Source organism: Lasiodiplodia theobromae, assembly GCF_012971845.1.
Source record: "Lasiodiplodia theobromae strain AM2As chromosome Unknown scaffold_5, whole genome shotgun sequence".
Lineage (NCBI taxonomy): Eukaryota > Fungi > Ascomycota > Dothideomycetes > Botryosphaeriales > Botryosphaeriaceae > Lasiodiplodia > Lasiodiplodia theobromae.
Window position 1 is genome coordinate 345,292 of NW_023336541.1, and position 22,761 is coordinate 368,052.

At 52.3% G+C, this 22,761-nt stretch overlaps 5 protein-coding genes across 5 annotated transcripts; 3 read left to right on the forward strand and 2 right to left on the reverse strand.

The window, feature by feature from the left end:
* Window positions 1-1,928: 1,928 nt before the first annotated feature.
* LTHEOB_1958 (Cytochrome p450) lies at window positions 1,929-3,625 on the reverse strand (the record flags this gene model as incomplete). Its single annotated transcript, XM_035510716.1, has 3 exons — window positions 1,929-2,109; window positions 2,183-3,342; window positions 3,485-3,625. 3 exons carry the CDS (start codon window positions 3,623-3,625, stop codon window positions 1,929-1,931), a joined length of 1,482 nt encoding a protein of 493 aa, XP_035364898.1.
* Window positions 3,626-4,663: 1,038 nt separating this feature from the next.
* LTHEOB_1959 (Nitrous oxide reductase) lies at window positions 4,664-6,206 on the forward strand (the record flags this gene model as incomplete). Its single annotated transcript, XM_035510717.1, has 2 exons — window positions 4,664-5,162; window positions 5,248-6,206. 2 exons carry the CDS (start codon window positions 4,664-4,666, stop codon window positions 6,204-6,206), a joined length of 1,458 nt encoding a protein of 485 aa, XP_035364899.1.
* A 2,264-nt stretch (window positions 6,207-8,470) lies between these two features.
* On the forward strand, window positions 8,471-10,225 carry LTHEOB_1960 (Serine family protein; the record flags this gene model as incomplete). Its single annotated transcript, XM_035510719.1, has 1 exon — window positions 8,471-10,225. One exon carries the CDS (start codon window positions 8,471-8,473, stop codon window positions 10,223-10,225), a length of 1,755 nt encoding a protein of 584 aa, XP_035364900.1.
* Window positions 10,226-10,893: 668 nt separating this feature from the next.
* On the forward strand, window positions 10,894-12,000 carry LTHEOB_1961 (Phospholipase/carboxylesterase; the record flags this gene model as incomplete). Its single annotated transcript, XM_035510720.1, has 1 exon — window positions 10,894-12,000. The coding sequence occupies one exon, from the start codon at window positions 10,894-10,896 to the stop codon at window positions 11,998-12,000; it is 1,107 nt and encodes a 368-aa protein (XP_035364901.1).
* A 7,936-nt stretch (window positions 12,001-19,936) lies between these two features.
* LTHEOB_1962 (Mg2+ transporter zinc transport protein) lies at window positions 19,937-22,030 on the reverse strand (the record flags this gene model as incomplete). The annotated part of the gene is made up of 1 exon (XM_035510721.1): window positions 19,937-22,030. One exon carries the CDS (start codon window positions 22,028-22,030, stop codon window positions 19,937-19,939), a length of 2,094 nt encoding a protein of 697 aa, XP_035364902.1.
* Between the last annotated feature and the right edge of the window lie 731 nt (window positions 22,031-22,761).

Sequence of the window (22,761 nt, forward strand, 5' to 3'; positions counted from 1 at the left end):
ATGTTTATCTGTGATAAACTTGGCCAGCGCTATCTCTGGGCTGATCGACTTTGCATTATACAAGATGATTACGAGACAAAAAAGTGTCATATCAAATCCATGCACAGCATATTCGCTTCAGCAAACTTCACCATCGCTGTGCTCGATGGCACTGTTGACAGTGGAATTCCGGGAGTAGGGTTTCCGCGGCACAATCGACGGAAGCATCACGAGATGAGTGGTATTGCTTTCATCACTGAGTTGCCTTCTGCACGAACAATCATCAACGCTTCCACTTGGGCAACACGGGGTTGGACATACCAGGAGGCCGTTTTGTCCAAACACATCCTGTATTTTTCGGATGTTCAAGCCTTTCATGAAGACAAACACGGTATTCACACCGAAGATGGCTTTGGTCCTCATAGTGCACATTTAGGTACTCCACTCAGGCCATCAGCTCTTAAAACATTCTGGATTTGGAAACACCGTCTTTATGCATACACAATGCGGAAACTCACCAATGGCTCTGATATATATGACGCGTTTTCCGGTATTTCCTCCCTTTTGTATGGTAGTGCCGACGAAAACATCCTTTACGGCTTACCGTGTCCCGTCTTTGACATGGCCATGTTATGGTACCCCGCACGAAGTACAAGCTGCAAGACGGGTACGATAGCTCGAAATCCAAAAGCGGAAGGATATCCTACGTGGTCGTGGGGGTCGATCACCGGGCCTATCTGCTACAGCGAGTCCAGTAAATGGGTTGGTAATTTAGTTCGATGGACAGCCAATTCGAAAAAGCCTGGAATTAAGGGGGCGAATACTCTCCGGTATTTAGGAGTCTCGGTCAATGAGTTCGAGGCTAGTAATGCGAAAAACTCTATGCCTATTTGTCTAGCGATTGCGTGGAGTTTTGGATGTATCGAGGTTGATTGGCCATTCAAGCCTCTTTCCGAAAGCACATTCAAGGAGATGGAATTCAATTTTTGGACTCTTATCGGCCAATCAGACTCGCTGATCCCAAAAGTATACGAATTTTTGCCCGCGCCTGCAAAGAAGCCTCCGGAGCTGAGAGAACCTTACGACGAAATTCCTGAGCGCTTGGCAACTCGTGCTCAAACAGCCATCTTCAAAGTCAAATCGCACGAAGAGTCTGGCCACAAACATAAAGGAGGCCGCAGTCTCGACATCCTGGACGGCAAGGGCAAATGTGTCGGCATTCTTGATTCAGAAGACCCTTCCGTTCAAAGCGGCCTCAAGTGGTCTCCGGAAGGCAGAGCGGAGATTGAATGTATGGGTATTTCTTTGGAAGGACGCTGGAACATTGACTGTTTAGTGCCTGGTCCGTTGAAGCCAAAACAGAAGGCAACAAAATTCCCAGAACTCAATCTGACGTTCCGCGACAAATCGGGCCGGTTTTTAGGGGGCTCTTACGTCAGTGATATCAATGTTCCAGTGGTAAGCGTCATGGCCATCCGTTGGCAGGGGCCATATGCATATCGAGTGTCACTTGGCTGGATTCTACTTTCGAAATGGGTTGAGACTGAGAGGAACTTCAAAGATATCACATTAAGATAACTGCTAGATACGGTTGGCCTACGAAAATGACAATCAGAAATTGAATGGGCATGAAGTCCACTATAGAAAGTGAGACTGAATAGCGAGCCTTACTGATAAGTTGATGGAGTTGAATGGGTCGGGATGTTTCAATGCAGTCTAATACTAATATTTGCTGCTGGTAATAGTTTTACGCAAGATTTCCCAAAGAATCATCTCTATCATTCGATATTCCGCCTGATCTCAGTATCCCATTCAAACCATGTCAGTACATGTTCAAAGTAATCTCCGTTCGGGTAACCGCCTCTTGAAGATAAGGTATATAGGAGTAAGTTACACAGACTTTCGAGAAATAAAAGGGGTTAGCGAAGTTGCAGTGTTTGGACCCTCCCTCAATCCAAGTGAGCACTCTTCTCCCTCCTTCGCGCCTTCAACATCGATGGCGACTCAAGCACGTAGAAGTCTGTAATCCACTTTCCCCGCGGCTTCTCTCCCATAGGTTCAAAATCGTAATTCAGCACCAAATGCGCAAACAGCAACTTCAGCTCATGCGCGGAGAAGAAGCGACCAGGACTGCCCATGAACCATCAGCACACGACTTAACCCACATCACAAGAAACCACAAGCACAGGAGAAAAGTACTCACCAAGCATGCTTCCCATGCCCAAACCCCAAAAACGTATCCGTCGTATTCACCAACCCCTCCTCCGCCTTCCCCACAAACCGCTCCGGCACAAACTCCCGCGGCCTCTCATAAAACCTCTCATCCCCATGCACCCCCACCGTCGCGGCCCCCACCTTCGTCCCGCGCGGCAAAAACGTGCCATCCGGCAACCGCACACCACCCTCCGCCACGACCTCGCGCTCCACGCCACGCGCCTTGAACGGCGACACGCGCATGCTCTCGCGGATGACGCTATCCAGCAGCGCCAGCCGCCCCACCGCGACCCTGCTCCACGCACCGCCCGCATCGTGCAGCACCTGCGCCGCCTCTTTGCGCAGCGCCGCCCACAGCTCCGGCCCGGCGGCGAGAATGTCGGCGAAGGCCGCGACGGCGGTCAGGACGGACGTGTGCACGCCGACGAAGTTGAGCGCGAGCAGGCGGCTGGCCAGGTTGCGCGGGTCGTGGTCGCGCGCCAGGTCCGGCGAGCGCGCGGCGCAGCGCGCCATCAGCTGCACGATGTCTGGGTTGCGCGTCTCCTCGTGCAGGTGGCCTTCTGCCCGGGCCTGCTCGGCGGCGGCCAGGCGCGCGGTTATGGTCGGCAGCATGTGCGCTTCGTAGCGGGCGATGAGGCGGCGGATGGGGCGGGCGAGGAGCGGCGCGAAGAGCGGCTTGAGGAGGGTCGGGCAGAGGGCGTCGATGAGGCCGGCGGTGACGGGCAGCTGCCGCGTGAAGGAGCCGACGATGTCGGTGTAGTCGGCGGAGCGGGCGAGGGTCTTGCCGGCGAAGGCGCGGTTGGTGACGGCGAGGAGGATGGCGAAGATGGAGGCGTGGAGGGGCGCGGTGTGGTATTCGCCAGGGACGGAGCCGAAGGCGAGGCCGGTGCGGTAGTCGATTTCGTCGAGCATGTCGTCGGTCATGGCGTCGAGGTTCATCTTGTTGAGCGCTTCGACGTGGAAGGGCCGGTGGAAGTCCCAGGCGCGCGGCGCCGTGTAGTCGAAGCGCAGGTCGTCGATCAGCACTTTGTGGATGGAGAAGACGCTGTCGGGTTGGTTGACCATCCATTGGACGTGCTCTGGCGGGATGATGACCTCGGGCTTCCAGGTGATCTGTGTGGCCAAGAAGGGCTTTCCGAGTTTGCTGTACTGCTGTGTGTTAGTGTGGTGTGGGCGTTGGAGACTGGAAGTGATGAATTACTTTACTGTAGCCTTCCAGCACGTTGTCATAACCCTTCCACCACTCCCGGACTTGGCCTCTGGCTCTCGAGAACCATTCGCCCTCACTTACTCCCACCCACGGTATATTTTCGGGTAGAATCCTCTGAAACTTCGACAGGTGCCGGTGAAGAAGGTAGACCGTGGTCGCGAAGAGCAGGGAAAATGTGAGCAGGCTTTTTCCCGAGATCAAACTAGCGTATTGGCTCTCCATGGCTGCAGTGGTCGTGAAGTCACAGCGGATGTGAAGTGAGACGAAATGATAGATGATAAGAGGTGATCTTGGGATAAAGAAAGTCTTGGCAGTAGGATGATTTATCCGCCCATTGTGACAAAGGCTACGTTTTCGCAGTGTGGAAATAAAGAAAGGACTGCAAGCAGGTGACGTGACTCTTTGACGGGCGTGTATAATATTAAGATTTAGGAATTTGCGAGACCGCCACGTGGATGACCCAAAGATAAACAGCCTTGATGTTTGCCTGTGCACAAGTTGTTGTGGTCGTATGGTAAAGTCTTGTACGACTTACCGTACAGTGAACTTGTCTTCTCATGACTCGCCACAAATTGACAAAAGCTTGCATCAAATTCATCGCCGGCGACATCGGCATAAGATCTGTTTCTGAGTTGAACGTTGAATCAGTGAGAAATGCTAAAGTGATTCCAGTATAAGCATATTCGTTTTAGTATTGGCGCGGCTGTAGTGCCAAAATGCTTGCTTCCTTGAGACATGCCATCGCCAGAGGTAGAAACTGAACTAATGAAAGTTAGCAAACGGTTTTTAGATGGTTAGATGCCTCAGGCAAATTTTCAAACGAGGTGAGCACTTGCAAGTGAAAACGTGACGAAAAAAGATTATTACAGCAAACAGACGCACTACCACCTCACATATCTAGTCAGCGCAGAACCATCACATGGCATCTCCTATCTGTGGTAGAAGGAATCAGACGGCAGCTGCAGCCAAGCGACGAAGAGGTACCGTCAATTAAGCACTGGCTTACACGCGTTCGGGCTAACCGCTTACGGCTTGGCTATAGCCTTACGTCCTTTGACGCGCCGCAGCCCTTAAACTCAACTTAGTAATTCTGCACAATATTAAGCGCGCCGCCTCGCTAAGCGTTACAAAGCTGCCCTGTATACGTCATGCTCACTTCTGTCTCAGCGCCCCCGCTTGGGGTCGAACTTCCAAAGCTTAAGAGTTATGAGTGCACGTCGGGGGAAAATAATGTAATTGAAAAGGGTGAAGAACAACACCATGGAATCCACACTCACCTTCGTGCTCCTGCTATTGGCAATCGCATTGCGAGCCGCAGCCCAGGCCCAGGCACCCGCCACCCCGGGCTCGGGAGCGCCCATATCGTCGCGAGACCGGATCTACACGGGCGACCAATCGTCCAACACCATCACGGTCATCGATCCCTCAACGCTCTCGGTCCTAGGCACCATCTCGCTGGGCTCGCAGCGGCTATCGGACGTGATAGGCCCGCAATACATCCGGGGCGTCAACTCGCACGGGCTGGGGTTTTCACGCGACGGGCAGTACATCGTGTCGACGAGCGTGACGAGCAACACGGTGACGGTGATCCGCACGCGCGACAACGCCATCGTCAGCCAGACCTACACCGACCGACAGGCGCACGAGGCCTTCTTCGCATCCGACAACCGCACCGTGTGGGTCGGCACGCGGGGCGTCGACCACATCACGCTCGTCGACGGCATCGAGGGCGGCGTGATAGACACGATCCCGTCGTGGGGTGGGCCGAGCAAAGGCAAGGACACAACACCTCCTCCACCCAGGCACAAAAACCGCAAACCCCCACGGCTAACCACCACCAACAGTCCTCTTCAGCCCCGACGGCCAAACCGCCTACGTCAACCACATCCGCTCGCCCTCCATCCACGTCCTCTCCGTCGCGACCCGCGCCACCCTCGCCAACATCACCGGCCTCGCGCACCCTTTCTCATCCGACATGATGCTGTCAGCCGACGGCGCGCGCCTGTGGGCCGCGCACAAGCTGGCTGGCGTCGTCTCCGTCATCTCGACTTCATCCCTCCGCGTCGTCGCCGTGCTCGACACGGGCGCCGAGACGAACCATCCGAACTTTGCGTCTGTCAGTACTAACGGAAGCACGACAACGTACGGCTTCGTGACCGTCGCGGCGCGGGACGCGACGCGCGTCTACGTGCAGCCGGACCCAGAAGCGGCGCCGCGGTGGGTGCGGGATGTGAAGAGTAGTGGCGTCGAGCCGCATGGCTTGTGGCCGAGCGCGGATAATGCGCGCATGTACGTCGTTAACGAGCATAGCGATACGGTGGATGAGATTGACTTGACGCGCGGGGAGGACGGGTTCGAGGTGGTAAGGACGGTGGGGGTGGGGCAGGAGGGGCAGGCGCTGGTGTATGTGTCGAATGCGGTGCCTGAGGGTGGCGAAGGCGGGAAGGAGAATCTGGGGACGCAGGGGCTGGTGGGTGGTGGGTCGGCGGTGCTGAATCAGGTCGTGGAGGTCGATGGTGGTAGTGGGGATAATTCGTCGTCGCCGTCGGCGCTGGTGACGGTCAGGCCCGCGGTCGGGTTGGACATGTTCCAGGTCATTGGCCGCAATTTGCGGCTGAACGCTACGTACGAGGTCAGCGCTGCGTGTGGGGGATGTGGTGGCGTGCGCATTCCGTTGCTGGACTTCGTGGCTTCGATGCCCATTCCCGGCCAGGCTGGCTGCGCAACGGCGCCGCAGGTGCTGGGCTTCTTCAAGTTCGACGGCGTGTATGACGTGGATAGCTTGCAGGTTCGTGAAAAGTGAGGCTGGCCTTTGGGGGGCGAGGCCCTTTGGTCTTGGCCAACGTAATAGCTGAATGCGGGTGTTGGCGGTCGTTGGGTTTGAGTTGGTGTGGGTTAATCTCTCTTATCCCACGGTTTCGCTGGGTGTGTGCGGCGTGCGCGAATTCTGATTGGTCAGCGTGCTTTGGTCGTGGCTTCCGGGTACATATCTCAGTCCCATAAAAGTATTATGACAGCACTAGGTAGAACTTTGATGCAGCTGCTGTAGCGAGTGATTTGTACAAGAAATGGCGCGGCTTTATCCGTGACAGCGCGTAATACCACGTGGGCTGGCCAGATCCACTTCCATCAACCTTTGTCTGGTAACAGCCCCCACGCCTTCCACCCCATAAAATCGCAAAGCGGGAGCTTATTTCTAGGAATGAACTTTATTCGCGGTCGAAGCTATTCTGACTTGCATGAGAAGCCGTAATATTCTTATCTTTTTCAGTAAAGGGAAACAATTGTCGACGGAATTGCAAATCGGGCTCGGCAAACATATCAGCCCTCGAACATGTCACAAACAAAGGCCGATTACCGAGACCAACAGAAGTCACCTCCTGAGTCTACCAAGCGATCGTATTGGATCCTCAACTGTGTCGTGCGACATCCTTATCAACAGGTGGTTAGCATGGCATCCATGGAGACTCGGAGATTAATCACATACCCCATCGAGATTACAGCTGAGGGCCCTACTTTGCTGGTGGTGCCAAGCAAAGACACGTTAAGAGATGACTGGTCCATGGCATCGACGATCAACCGAACGTCGTAAGCCGACGTTATAGTTCAACCATGGTTCTGTAGCAGTGTGGTGCCGGCAGGGCGGGAGATATTCAGGAGGATCCAATACCAACTTGGGTACGAGTCTCAAGTGCCGATAAATAGTTCTGAAACGGCACAAGGCCCTGTGAGAGACATATTTTAATAAAGTGGATGATGGAGACGGACGATGATGGTTTATTCAAAGAACGTTTTTCCATTTCTTCATGCACTTGTGGAAATTTTTAACAAGTAAGCCACCAGCATGAATACTGGACGTGCTTGTTTCTCATTGAGCAGGCGGAACATCATGTGAACGTGTAGTACACGGGGAACGATGGAAAAACAAAGCACCCCACAGCTTTGTAATGCTCGTACGAGAGTTGTTTGCAAGCCGCAAAAGCCCGCCAAGGCAGGCACCCGTGTCTCTCAAATATTGGCGATCCAGCGAAACAACATGGCTGGGATCCGTAGAGTCTCCATAGAGGTCAGTCTTGACAATGATGCTGCATCATATGATCATCACCTTTTCCAGGCATCTGTACAGACTGCGCCGGTCTAGTTCCGAAAATATTTCCTAAAAAACAAACTGCATCGCTTAAAGACGTCGATGCAAAGCCTCAAAGCGACCATAGAGCCGGCGCTCCTTCGGGTCAGATTGGCGGCGTCGAGCTGGCTTGGGGGCCAGAATTAGCATGGGCCGGACCATTCGCGGATGCTAAAAACAGCAGCCAAGGAAGCCAACTAGCCATCCCGCTGCCCGACGCCGATCCTGCTGCCTGCGGCTTTTGAGGCTCATCCCGTCCGCCACGCATCCAATCGAAAAGGTCGTCTGTAGCGGCTGAGGGCTGTGGCTTTGAAATCGACACGTTGTTGTAACACCCGATTGGCGGCAATCCGCATCACTAATTTCGCTATATGCGGAGGAGGCAGAGACTTTGTGCCGCCTCCCGTGGATCGACTAGTGGTGCCGCTTAAGCGCTCGTGGACGGGACGGATGTGGAGAGGCAAGCAGCCAAGCCCCCGACGCTGCTGGCTGCAGCGAATCGCACGCGAGCCGACGGTGTTGGCATGAACGCCGCTTTTCACGTTGTTGTTGTCCGCCCGCCTGCTCAAGACAACACAAAATGCTGCAAAGAAGAAGCTGTACAGCGACCCGATGTAACGCCCATTCGACTGCAGCTGAATTCCGTTCCTGCCCTATGGATCTTCTAGTTGTGTGTATTGCAGTTTGTTCAATGGTCGAAATGCAACAACAAGACTCTGCGCCCCAATCGAGGCTTGACCGGTCCGTGCGGCTGTGCTGGGATCCACTGGGCTTATGCTCCGCCCAATTTCAGGCCATGCGGTGAGAACGCCTCAACATAGCCTTGTCAGCTGCTAGGATTTCAGGAACAGGAAAGTACAGGAGCGACAATATTAAAGATGGCGGCATCCTGTCTACTGTCACGGAAATCATCACTTCCCGATCCATAACCATCCGCCACAATGGTCGCAACATCAGGACTTACTTGGAGCGTGTTGCTCTTGGCTGCTTCGACAGTCACCGAAGCGTTGAATCTTCACCACATTAAGACCGACAACAGTGGTGGACAGGGTTCCAGAGGTGAGTACCTGATTGGTCAGTTCCACATTACCTCTGCTAATAGGATGCAAGGCCACCTCCGGGACAGAGGAATTCTACCTCCTCGTCAGCTAAACACGTCCGATCCCCTTTTGGACCAATGGGTCTCGTTGCCTCTTGACCATTCTGGCGAGGATGAGAGGATGTTCGACAACCGCTACTGGATCTCGACATCGGACTACGAGGGCGCCGGCCACCCCATCTTCATCTATGACAACGGAGAAGGTGCGGGCTATGGCGGCATTCTGGAAGACACGTGGTTCCAAGCCATGGTCCAAAAGTTCGGCGGCATCGGCATCTCGTGGGAGCACCGTTACTACGGAGAGTCGGTCCCGGTCAGGATCGACAACGAGACTGACCCTGAGGACATGAAGTTCCTTACCGTCGAGCAAGCTCTCGCCGACGTCGCCGCCTTCGCCTCCAACTTCAGCCACCCGGACTACGCCGACATTGATCTGACGCCCACGTCGACCCCCTGGATCTTCGTCGGTGGCTCGTACCCGGGCATCCGCGCCGCTCTGATGCGCCAGCTCTACCCTGACATCATCTTCGCGTCGTACGCCTCGTCTGCTCCCGTCGAGGCCCGCGTCAACATGTCCTCGTACTACGACCCGATCTGGGACGGCATGCACAGATACGGCTACGGCGGCTGCGTGCGCGACGTTCAGGCCGCCATCCACCACATCGACGACCTGCTCGAGACCGAAGAGGGCGCGGCCAAGGTCAAGAAGCTGTTCCTGGGCCGCAACGCCGAGAAGAACACGAACGGCGACTTCGCCCGCGCCCTCTCCATTATCTGGAACAGCTGGCAGAACTATGGCGCCACCAGCTACATCGACACCTTCTGCACCTACCTCGAGACCCGCAACACGACCAACGGCACCACCCTCTACGCCGACGCCGACGAGGGCTGGGCCCCCACCATGGGCGCCGCCTGGGTCGTCAAGCACTGGGCCGAGTGGCCCTACTTCGCCCCCCTGGCCAGCTACGACTGCGAGGGCAACGCCAACATCATCACTGCCGCCCCGTCCGCCAACAGCTCCTACTCCAACGACGAGAATGATGACGACGACAGCACCACCGACGACGACGCTCCCGCCTGCCAGCTGACGCAGGTGACGGACGACCCGGACTCGATCAGCTGGACGTGGCAGTACTGCACGCAGTGGGGCTACCTGATGCCCGCCAACGTCGGCCCGCGCCAGATCGTGTCCAAGTTCGACACGCTCGACTTCGAGATGAGCGTGTGCCGCGCCCAGTTCCCCAACGCCGGCGACCTCATCCCCGAGTGGCCCGACGTCGAGTCGCTGAACGCGCTCACTGACGGCTGGAACATGCGCCCCAGCAACACCTTCTGGACCGGCGGCGAGTTCGACCCGTGGAGGACCCTGAGCCCCCTGGCCGACGAGGGCGAGGACGCGCCTATGCCTTACATGACCCAGGAGGTGCCCGAGTGCGGCGTCAGCACCAGTGTCGACGAGATCTTCGGCTACATCCTGCCCGATGCCCAGCATTGCTACGACCTTGATGACACTCTCCCGGCTTACAAGGCCCAGAAGTACTTCACTGACGCCCTGACCAAGTGGCTGAAGTGCTTCGATGGCGGCCAGCACTACTAAGCAGAGTGCAGCGTGTGTATTTGTTTAGAATGTAAATAATGAATTTCACGATATCATGATATCAATATTGACTCTTATCAACTTCGGCAAACTTGATTAGTGATCTGCACTTAAAGCACAGTGATTATATTGTTTACGCTTGCACAAAAGCTTTTACAGAGCACATGCTCACTATCTACAGGGTTATTGATTCGCCGTGGCTCTATTGGAAGATCTCGTCACGCCCATGCCGGGGGTATGAGTCAAGCCCGGGCCGCAACCTTATCGCAGGCACCAATTGTGTTCAAGCAGCGAGTAGCATTAATAGCCTTAAACAGTTGTGAAAATTAGGTATACCTATACACTAGGCAACAGTACATCTTGCGAGCACATAAGGCTGCGTGTCACTTCGTACGAACCTTAAAAGCTCTTCGTACCACTTCAGCGCTTATACCCCGGCAGCCCTCACAAGCGCCGACAACGCAAGCGATGCGATCCACTCACGCTCTATTTTAACTGACCGTATCTTTCTCCCAGACGATTTTTCCCATCGCGCGCACCCTCCGTCACTGCCCGCTGCTGCCTGGGAGCGCTTCCCTTTCGCATCCCCCCCGGTGCCTGAACCCATCCGACGGTTCACCCTACTCCACGTCCACGCCCACGGCCCCAACATTCCAAGCTCCTCCAACATGGCTCCACCCCTGCAACCCACCCCCGTCGACGCCAACCCGACCGCCGATCTCCCTCACCTCTCCACCACCACCATGGACGACCTCATCCCCATCCGCCCAGACACGCCCCCCACCATAGACTCCGACGGCCTCATCTCCTCCGCCCCCGACACCCCCCCGCTCAGCAAAACCGCCCACAAACAAACCCACTGGCCCGACCCGCTCATCATCGCGCCGACAGCCCCACACACGCACACCCTCATCCTCCTCCACGGCCGCGGCGGCAACGCCAAAGAATTCGGCCCCTTCCTCCTCTTCGCCACGCCCACCTCCTCCGAGCTCTGCCTGCCCGCCCTCTTTCCCGGCGTCAAATGGGTGTTCCCCACCGCTAAAAAACGGCGCGCGGCGCTGTTCAAGCGCATGCCGATTAGCCAGTGGTTCGACAACTGGTCGCTAGAGTACCCGGAGGACAGGCAGGAACTGCAGTATGAGGGGATTGCGGAGACGAGTGCGTTTGTGGCGGGGTTGATTGCGGAGGAGGTGAAGGAGTTGCGGGGCAGGGCGGGGAGGGTGGTGTTGGGGGGGTTGAGTCAGGGGTGTGCGGTTGGGTTGCATGTGTATTTGAATTGGAAGGGGGAGGGGGAGTTGGCGGGGCAGGCGTTGGGCGGGTTTGTGGGGATGAGTGGGTGGTTGCCGTTTGCGACGGCGTTGGATCCGAAGAGTGAGGAAGAGGTTGGTGATGATGATCCGTTTTGTACGTCTGACGGAGAGGGCGAGGAGAAGAAGGTGAAGAAGACGGCGGATGATGGGCGGACGCAGCTTGAGAAGATTCAGTTGCGGGCGGCGAATACGGCGCGTGATATTGCGTCGATGCCGCCGCTGTCGGGTGAGGGGGATGATGTGCCGGCGTTCCCGCGTACGCCTGTCTTCTTGGGGCATGGGAGGAATGATCCGAAGGTTTTGGTGGAGCTGGCGGAACGCGCAAGGGATGTGCTCGAATCTCTGGGCTGCAAGGTGCAGTGGCGCGATTACGATAGTGGGCATTGGTACAAGGTGCCGGATGAGATCGACGACATTGTCAATTTCTTGACTGAAGATGTCGGCATTGGACGGGATGAGGATTAATAGGACGAGTCGTTGCCTCTGAAGGAGATATGCGATTAACCCTCACTCTACAATCACAGAGAAAGAATAAGAGGGGCAAGAAGAGGGAGCTTTGCTTTTATTTGGTCTTTAAGCATATCCGTCCCACTCCCTAAATTTATACCCATACTGAAATCTGTAAAGATTTGGCTTATAAAGGGTTTTCTAAAATGTTATGTTGAGTCGCTGCGCACATCTATAGCGCAGACGCGTGTATCAATTAGCTGTATAGAACTAAATAAGGAGAAAATCTATCCAGATAGATAAACTTTCACTCTTGGTCAGGTAAAGTGTGATGGCGTGAGACAGTAATAAGTAGGAGCCGGAATAGCGACATTTGCGCTCATCGATCCAGATTAGATCAAATCAGAGGATATATATAGGATGGGGTACCGAGTTTACAAAAGGCATTCCAGAAGAAATACACGAGAGTTGGTGGGAATGATCCAGACCTATCACTGATCTTCGCCTTTCCTCAGTGAGCTAGTGACTCAAACTTTCTCTTGAGCCCCCATATATCCACCTCCGTCAATAACTCGCCCGGTGTTTTCGTCCGTAATAAAAGTCCACCCCCAAAGTGATACCTGTTTGTACGACATACCAGGCTCATCTTGACTGTGATTGTAGCCAAAGGTCCCTAGATCCAAAACAGCGGTATCGGTAGATAGAGTCGTGAAAAACTCTTGGCGATCATCGAAGACATCCCACATGTTTTGCACCTCCGATGGGTCTGGGTTATTGCCGAAATCAATACCAACAAACTCCTTGAGGCTTTCTTCCGCCTGTGCTTCGTAATACCCCAATTCTGACATTTTTTCCAGGCTAATTATGGGCGTGGAACCCATTTTCAAATGCATTATGCGGCTCTCGCATCCCGAGATGATGCGCTGTGTTGCACAGATTTTCTGCCAAAACTGGTGTAAGTGCGGGTCCCAGTCAGGTCTGGGGTGATCTGAGCCATCATAACTGCCCACAAACAGTCTGAGGGTCGCGTGCATGTTGTTCTGGAAGGCGCATTCGAAAAGCGCACAACCGTTGTCGAAGTCCAATTCCGCGGTGGGCAGCATGATACCTGATCGATGAAATTCACAGATAGTAGCCCAAGCTCTACATCTAACAGCACAACTCCAACCACGCTCAAGCAACTTCTTCGTAGAGCTTGGGAGAGCCTCAAATGGCTGTCCTGCGGTCCATCCGTTTCGTCTTTTATCATGTTCCCCATCAATGTGGTACTCCAGCAGAGCAGCACAGATGGGTGCATTGTTCCGCAGCGTTGAAAGTTCCAAAGGTGTGTGCCCTTCTTCATCCGTCCGATTCGGTTCAGCGCCAGCCTCGATGATCATTTTCGTCAGATCGAACATTCTTGAATAGTGTCCTTTTCTGTTTTCACTGGCATCCCAATGAATGCCAGCCAACACATGTAATGGGCTGCCCTCTGATCCATTCATCCGGCCTTCGAGCAAACCGGAGCGAAGTAGAAATGTCGCCCACTCAACGTCCTGGCTCATTAAAGCTCGCTGTAGAAGTTCTAATGGCCGGATGCGGTCTTTACAGAGGAGCTTTGTGGCAAGCGATTGCCAGTCTCCAATACGAGGTCGCTGTACAGAAAGCTCCACCACGGTAGTCCCACTTCTGTCCTCCACATTCACATCCGCACCCGCGTCTATGAGAAGGTAAGCGCAATTTCTGCTCTGTGGCCTAAGGACAGCAACCTGTAGTGCTGTCCAACCGGCGACGAAAGCTGTGGTCGATTGTCGCATATTCTTGCTCAGGTGAGGAAACGACCCGGGAACAGGAAGCTCGCATGCAGGCCATGGGCAGCGTCGATCAATTTCAAGGCAATCCGCTCGAAGTAATTCTCGGACGGAGTCCTCAAAGCCGTGATAAACTGCCATGTGCAGGCAGGACCAGGAGCAAGGAAGAGGTTCAGAGACCGGAGCTCCAGAAGAAACCAGAATACGAACATTCCCAGATCGCTCATGTTCGATCGCGTTGGCCAATGCTTCAATAAGTTCCAAATCCGCTGATAATGGACTTTTTCTAGCCATGTCCAGGATATGTGACAATGGCTCGGGGTTGGGATACGCACTGGCCAATTCCAGGAGTGATTGATACCTCGGAGTCTTTCCTGAACTTACAAGTTGGTCGAGCATTTCCTTGAAATCTTCTTCTCGATCGAGCATAATTGCCAGATGCAATGGTGAGATACCGTATTCATTCTCGATGTCTGCAGAGGCACCAAGTGCGAGAAAAACCGACATATCTACCGTCGTTGAGAAGCCGCAGGACACCGCAAAATGCAAGGGAGTGTCTCCCCGACCAGATTTTGCTGCCAAATCAGCGCCTTTCTGAATGAACCACTCAAAAATGTTGGCATTGCCATTTTGGATCACAGTATTGATGGGAAGACTGCCTTGAAAAGTCTCTTCTGCGCAATCAATATGAGCGCCTGCATCGAGACAAGCCTGCAGAATTCTCAGAGAATCATCGATGTCCAAAACGCCAGAACATGCCCGGCTTGTGCAGTGCAGCAAAAGCTTGTTAAAAATGCTTCTTCTATACCTTGACTCAAGTATCTCATCCCTCACGGTTTCAAAAACGGCGGGAAGAGCCTTGAAATCTCCAGAATGGATGATCCGTAGACACAGGGCGGCTACGATCTTTGCTTGATTGAAGCTCGATACATAGTCATCAGTGCTGGGTGCCAGATCGACATCAGAAGTCCATTGCTCCTCAGTTATGCGAGAGTAAAGACTGAGTGGATTCCAGCGTGTCTGTGGCAAGTCGTTTGAGAATGCAATTCCACCAGAGTCGGAGAGGAAAATGGGGCCTTCAAATCGTAAGAGAGGCTCAAAGTGATGCAGCAACAACAGTGCTGTCCTCCCTGCTGCCTCCGCTATTTTGTTGCTATGGAAGAAGACTCTCTCGCTATAAGTAGCTTCTGAGAACGCAATCGTTGAGTGCTCGTAGAGACGAAGGAGATAGGAGGCTTTCTCACTAGCGCTCTTGGCGGACGGTGCTTGTTCCAGATGTTCTACGAAGAGGCGAAGGATATCTGCCAAGTGGTACTTGCACGCAATGTACCAAGCTGAGCCTTCAGGCGAGTATGAGTAGGTTCCCGCACAAGGATCAGCTCCAATACGAAGAAGTGCTCGAACAGCGGTAACTGAGGCAACTGAGGCGGCAAATGCGAGAGGCGTCCCGGAGAGTGTAACAGGGAATTGCGGGTCAACCAGAATGTACGAGCTTGTCAGGGCATCCCGGTAAGCAGCCCAGGTGTTGATTTTGGAAATGAGTAGCTGTACCATTTCCTCAATATCTCCTTCCGGGAACATGAATATCCAATGCAATGGACAGGCGCCCCATCCGTCTCTTTCCTTTCCATTAAGATCGATGCTCTGGAGCAAGCGTACCTCTTGAGTGTTTCCCGATCGGCATGCAAATTGGAACTTGGCTTTATTGACGTAATATGTTCCGTCACCGAAAGTATGCTCGTAGAGCTCCACAGGCCCGGGATTGGCTGTAACAACGGTTCCGTCACGATGGAGAGTATCGGAGTCGTTCATCACGAAACTCGTCCGCACCAGCCTTTTGAAGCAATCAGTAGACGAAGTGGTTGCTGTGTTGTACCGACAATTCTCGAAGAAAGGCAAGAAACATTCGGCAGGCTTTGATCCTTTCGAAGCACTGACCGAAAGCCAATGCAAGGCTTCGTTAGGCTCTATTTCACAACCAAATCCAGAAATGCAGGCAATTCCCGCTTGAAATGCTGCTTTTGATGTTGTGGTGTTGTTGCCAGGGGTCGAAGCAACTCTCTTGCTATCGCTTAGGATCCTTTGCTTCACTTCGTGTGGTAAGTTCCGCAGCTTACGGAAAACCTTCGATTGGATAGTCAGTTCAATTGCTTCTGCTCAGTAGAACGCTCTTAATTACCTCAAACGACCCTAAACCCTCTTCCAAGGGTTCAAGAAGAGCTACGGAAACCTCAGGAGCATTCAGTTGTGTTGCAGAGCTCAGAGAAAAGGGCAGAAATGCTATATCCGCTATGCGTTCCTCTGGACAAGCACACAGGGATAGGCGGAACATCTTCATTAGCTTTTCTGCTGTTCTGGGTGAGAGCTCTGAAGCCACCAAGTCATTCGCTTCTTCGCAAGCCAATCTTGCAAATGTAGACGCAGCGGTTTCCAGCTCGGCAACTAGCGTGGAAGTTGAAAACTGGCTGGACGCTTGGGCCGACATAAATCCCGAAGTTGTCACTAGAGTATTGGATGAGCGAAGTGACGAGGCGGTCGACGTGACAACTCTTTGTATCTCCGGATGAGTGTAAAACTCTCGCCCGTCTCGCAGAGCTTCCCAGCAAAGTAGCCCGAAAGACCATATGTCGCACTTGCGGAAATCCAGGCCTTTTTCGAGTCTGTCATCGGTAGCAGAGACTTCTGGAGCATTGTAAACTAAAGTGCCCCCGTACCGTTCCCATCCGGCAACATCTTCGTTACCGGGTATCAGGTGAAGAGCATGCCCGAAATCCGATACGCATGCTTTGATGCGATGAGATCGGACCTGAGAATCGACGGCGGTTTTTCTGATGGCGGTCTCGGAATGCCATGGAATAGCAAGGATATTATCCAGCTTCATGTCCCCGTGGGCGATGCCGCAATTGTGCAACGCTTGTAGTCCTTCCAGGACATCGCGGCAAAGAACAAGCTTTTCGTGAATTGATACTTCATGCTGTCGCAGGAACTGCCGTAACGAGCCAGCACCAGCATATTCAGTTATCAGAAATGGGATAAAGCCGCTGCTGAAAGTGTCCCAGCCGTAGCCGATGATGTTCAGTACGTTCTCGTGGCTCGAAAGCCATGACATTATCTACGGAAATACGCCCATGGGCTATGTCAGTTAATAATACCAAATTTCCCAGAACATGATTCTGAAAAACATCCGATACATCGGAGATAACATGGGCGACGCAGGGAATAGGGCGGCGGAGTTTCAGTCTCAATTGGATGATTTACCTCCACATCCCGTAGCACGCACGCAACCTGACGCTCAAATTCCTCAAAGTTTGTAGCGGCAGATGGTAGTTTCACCTGCTTTACGGCAAAAAGTTGTCCGGATCCCTTGTGCCTGTTGCACGACACCTTGTATGATACTCCTTCGCCAACATACTTGATGTGGTCAAGGTCTACGCCCCGAAAGTATTGAAGGTCGAATCTTTGTATCGTTTGCAAAAGATCTTGGAGTGAGCGTATCCGTTTCCGAGCGGGCTGAGAGAACCCTCCGACGCTAGACAGGAAGGTCCGAATGCTGTTGCGTAGGGTAGGCTATTTTCTTTTCAGCAATGAAGCCGGTCGCTCTGGAAGAAAAAATAAACCCCTTACATCGAGGGAGATGCCTTCGAAGAGTGCCATCGGTTGCTACGTACGTTGTTGTATACATCGCATGAGCGGGGTTGACGAGGCTGAGGAGCCTGGTATGACATCGCATATCACGTATCAGCTGGCCAGACGCATTTGCAACATTTTATTGGCTCGGAAAACGAGACAACAAAAGAAGAACAGGCCCCACGGCGGAACCCCGCACACGAGGCTCTTTCACTCGTGAAGACATTCAATAGCCCGCCTGGCCTTCAAAAGCTTGTGCCACCTTAACTTCTACCGTAACAAACTCCAAGGACTCTATTGTGTTGCTAATCTGTTGGACATGACAGACCCAACAAGCATTGCAGGTCTTGCATTAGCATCATGTGATGCCTTGCTTAAGCTCGGTGAGCGAACTGCACAGCTAATACATGACGTGCGATCATTCAACGAAGTACGAGCAGCTCTCTACGTCTCTACATAGCTGACATGGTTTGTTTTATAGGATGCAGGCCGGCTACAGTCGAAAGTCCGGAATGAGAATACTCGCACTACCCTTCTTCGGCATGTACTTTTCGAATCTTCTCCGGTCTATGGCGGGCTTAGCCTGTTCGAAAGATTCGGGGAAGATGCACAGGATGAGATCCGCGTGTCTCTAGACAGGCTTGTGTATGTCCTTGAGGAAGCGCAGCATCTACTAGAGCAGCACCGCCGTCCTTCGATTTCTTCTGAGAGTACTACTCCGACAAGCTCTCTTCTGGATGTCTCCATCAAGAGTCCATCCATAAGCTCAAGAAGCCCATCGCCGTCGTCTCCATGGAGAAGCCTACCAAAGACTTCGCTGATGCTCCTTCGCTGGTCGCTGCATGACAAGAAACGAGCGGAAGAAATCTTGTGCGACTTTACCACACTGAATGGAGATGTTCACGAGAAGATTAAGCTTCTCTGCTTAGCCTCAGACCTAGGCCTCAACCTCCAGCACAGGATCGAACACTTCCAAAGACTCCAGAGTGATGAGAATTCGATAAAGCTCGGTTTCAACACCGATGCAACACTACGGCTCGCAGCTCCAGATCTTCAAGCCACTTCAGATGCCTTGGAATTGAGCAGTTCTTGGGAAGAATCTCTGAGGATTGCACCACCTGCCCGAGGAGGCTTCGGTCTGATCGAACACGAAGGCATCAAGTATTTGCTTGAGCACCGACCATGCGATCTTGATGAAAGGACGAGACTTCGGCTTGAAGAGTTGGCTAGACTACTGGCCCAACCAAAAGAAGTTTCATTCTGCATGCCGCATTGCATTGGTTGGAGAAAGATACCAGATGTTCCGCAAGTGGGGTTCGTATTTGATATCCCACCCGGAGCATCCCCGCACCCGACCAGCTTGTTTCGCCTCCTGCACACTAGAGACGTGAGACTATCCCTTGGGCAGCGCTTTCGCCTATCTGTCGCTCTCTCCCGGTGTATATCGCAGCTGCAGATGGTGAAATGGGTTCACGAAAGTTTCCGCAGCGAAAACATACTCTTCTTTCCGCAGACGAACCAGGTTCAAGAGCCCAGATACGATTACGGCAAACCTCTTGTGCTAGGTTTCGAATCAAGTAGACCGGAAGTGGACTTCTCATCCGGATTTGCCGACAATTGTCTCGAAAGAGATGTCTATCGGCATCCAGAACGCCAGGGAAGACCCGGCAAAATGTTCAACAAGACTCATGACATATACGCACTTGGTAAGTATATTCCAGTCCTTCTATGACATGTGCTAATTGCTATGGAGGCGTTGTGCTTCTGGAAATTGGCCTTTGGCAGCGCGCCATCACCCTCGAGAGGAACAATTTCGCCACTGCGCGAGACCCGTACGTTATCAAAGCTCAGCTTTTAAAGCAAGCAGAACGGCGTCTTGGAGACAAGATGGGAGACAAGTACCGGGATGTAGTTATCAAATGCCTGACTGCAGGGTTCGGAGTAAAAGACGACACTAAAGAGGATCTAAAGCTACAGCAGGCATTCCGTGTGCAGGTTCTTGACGTGTTGGAGAGGGCCGCGGGAAACGTTTGAATGCTTAACAGCTGTGTGAAATATCCTGCATTTTCTAAGGTCAAATGGCTACAGGATGCTTGGGTGTCCACAAATCATCATCACTATTTTCTTTCTTTTAGTTTTTCGAGTTCTTTAAAAATACTACTGGTCGAATCTATGATTAAGGTATATTCTCCTCATTAGAAATCTCCTAATAGCTGACAAAATTAAACCGTGCTAGAGCTGCTACTCTGCTGTCTCTCCCCCAACGTAACGCCTATAGACTGTCTCTCACCGTAATTAGCCACCTGGGTGTCATTTGATGAATTATGATCGCATTCCTGGCGAATCGCACGCACTAAATGCTGTATGAAACAGTTTCAATTTTCCTAAAGCTTGCATTGAGTAGTACGCACACCCCTACAATATCTAGCCTGATCTGCCTTTAGATCTAGACTTAATCCTACGTTCAAATTTCTGCCACTCTATTGTCTTTCTCTGAGCGGAATACAGACGGATGATCATCTACTATACCAAGACTACTAAGCAGCATTTGATGGATTACTGTTGTATGCCTCATGAGATCCATGCGTCCGTTCCTGAATCCACCCGGACAGGTTCACCAAGTGCTGCCACAACCAAGCAACTGGTGAGCGGAACCCCCAGTTCCAGCTTGCTGTTATCGCGCCCGCCAATTTTTGGGCATTCACCAAGACGAGTATAGTCACACCCAAAGCGGCAGCAGATGTGAACGCCATGCCATGCCAAACCATGGCCTTTGGCATGTCATCATTCATGCTGAAGATCCCAGCGGCGAATCCCAGAGGTAGGAAGATGACTGTGACTGTGGTGAAGTAGGCGTTCAGATCATCTCGCATGTATTGAAGTCGACTTTCAAGGGAATTCTTCAGAGTCTGCACGTTCGTTCTGCAACGCTGCAGGCGGAGTATCTTCCGTTCGTTGGAAGCCAGAAGTTTGGAGATGGTTCCTCGGTATTTTCGTTCATTGTTTCGGGTCCAGCGAGGTTTCTCGAGATATCTTTCTTTCTCCCGTTGATTCCATTCTGAGATTTTCTCCAAGTTCTCGGTGATGTCATCTTCGACGACTTCGAGGATCTGCTGAAAGATTTGCCACTGTTTGTTGACGGCAAAGTACGCAATAGAGTTAGTCTTGCACAAAGACACGGCATCCGATAGCGCACTGGACTGTGCCTCATCTCCTGGGTCCGCATTGGGAGATCTCCTTTGCTCTATTATCCGTGCTTCATCTTTGCCTAGAACCTGCTTTTTTGTTTCAAGAATGATATCGCTCGTCCCTGCGATGATCTCTTCTAACATATGATCAAATAGCAGAAGCTCAAGGACTTTGCGCTGCCTCCACGGCTCTTTGGCCCGTTCGCTCTTCGATATTGCGTGTCGTGGCGCTAGCAGCTCGAGCAGGTTGGTGTGAGCTTCTTCGGATATTTGGTTGTCTTTCACGAAATGGCATGTCCAGTACCGATTGAAAAAGTCACCGACAAGTCGGAAACTCAAGCTTTCTTGGCGGATCGCCTTGGATATTCCGGGAAATTGTACCGTCCTCTCATCCTTGATCGTTTTGAGATTTTTTGATGGGTCGAAAAGCAGATAGTAAGACAAATGGAGCTCTGTCTCCCACCTGTTCAGCGCGGCTGTCGTGTCATCCAGAAAGTATTTTTCGAAAGTCATGTGTCTTCCGATGAATGACTCCATGTTGTCGCTCTCCTGCGGAGGAGATATGAGATTCGACAAATCTCGTATCTCTCTGTCAATTCTGGAAAGCATGATGAATCTCCTCTTGGCAGTTTCTGCTGTCCGCGATTTTCCAACAAGTGCACCCATCCCACCATTTTTCAGACTCTCCAGGACTTGCCCTGCTGTTGGAAGTGTTGTAGCTGCTTGACTCATCCGCTTCGACTTAGGGATATCAACAACAAAGGAAAACCCTGTTTCAGGTCCGTACGTGGATGGCTTGAAGCCATCAGGAGCCTGTGGGGTAAAGTCTAGGAAGTCCGGATAATTATACAGCCATTCCTCCTCGATATCGACAATGCTTTTTTGATCCACGAGGTTGTTGAAAGGAGCTGTTTTTCTCAAGTTTGCCTTCTGCATACTATTCCGCTCTTGGTGTTGGTGCGCAGTTCTTCCGTCCTTTCCGCTATCCGTATTTGGAACGACCGAAGAAATCGTCGAGTCATCTCTTTTAGGATCGGAAGGCATCTGAATTTCGGGGTCGTTCTCGTTCCCAGGGTTGCTTTCACCGTAAGTGAAAAGTACGTATGGAATTTCAAACATTGCTTGAAGATGTGAACTACTCTTTCTTTGATCCATCTTGTGAATGGGGTCCTTGTTCGAGTTGAGCAAGACGGGAAACAAGCCATTTGGTGATGTACTCTGTAACAGAACGTCCATTGCGGTAGCAAACATGTCGGGCGAAGTCCTGTGATTGATTCGGAGCCCTTTCTGAGACATGATGATGGCAAGCGTGTATCGGAGTGTTTTGGTCCAAGAACTGTCGCTGTTTTCCTCATGGTCTTGCTGAGACTGCACTGTAGCATCCCAGATGTCGGTTATTTTGTTGGATTCTGAGGTTGAAAAGAATCCCGGTGCCGAATCCATCGCGTAGAACAGTGATGTGTCTTTGTTGTGAAACATGAACCTATTCTCCAAGGAACTTCGGCCCACGGCCAGCATACTTCGCTTCGATTCGACTTTATCCAAAGTCGATTTCTTTGAATAAGGGCTTTCTGTTGTGAATCTCGCCAAAATGTTTCTTCGAAACTCTCCGGATTCCCAATCTCTTGCAGAGCCAAGACAATGTGGTGCTAATTGTGGCTGCAGATTTTCGACACATCTCAACGCACGCCAGATCCAGGCATGATCCGCCAAGCGGAAATTGTTCACGCCTCCATCAGTGAATCTAGGGACAGCGCGGCTGTCTCGTTTGTCAGATTTCTTCAGCGCCTCCAACCAGCATCCCACGTAGATGGATATTTTGAAGGACGGGCATGAAGGTGGGTTGGTCTCCGAGAGCGGTGGCTGAAATTCTCCCAATTTGAGTATATGGAAAGGAGCGTCAAATACGAGTCCATGATTGGAATTTCCTGGGTTGGCCCAACTCTTTGGTACTCCCCCTGCAGCTGAGAAAAATTGCTGAAATGGACTCTTTTGATTACTATGTTAGCCTATCTATCACATCTTGGTAGAGAAAATGTCAACTTACTGTATGTTTCATGGCGAATGGGAAATTTCCACCCAGTCTGTGCCCTACATTGACTACCCATTCCAAATGGCGTAAACATGTGCTTCGAATCCGATTAGACAGAAGATTGCAAGACGTCTCAACTTTC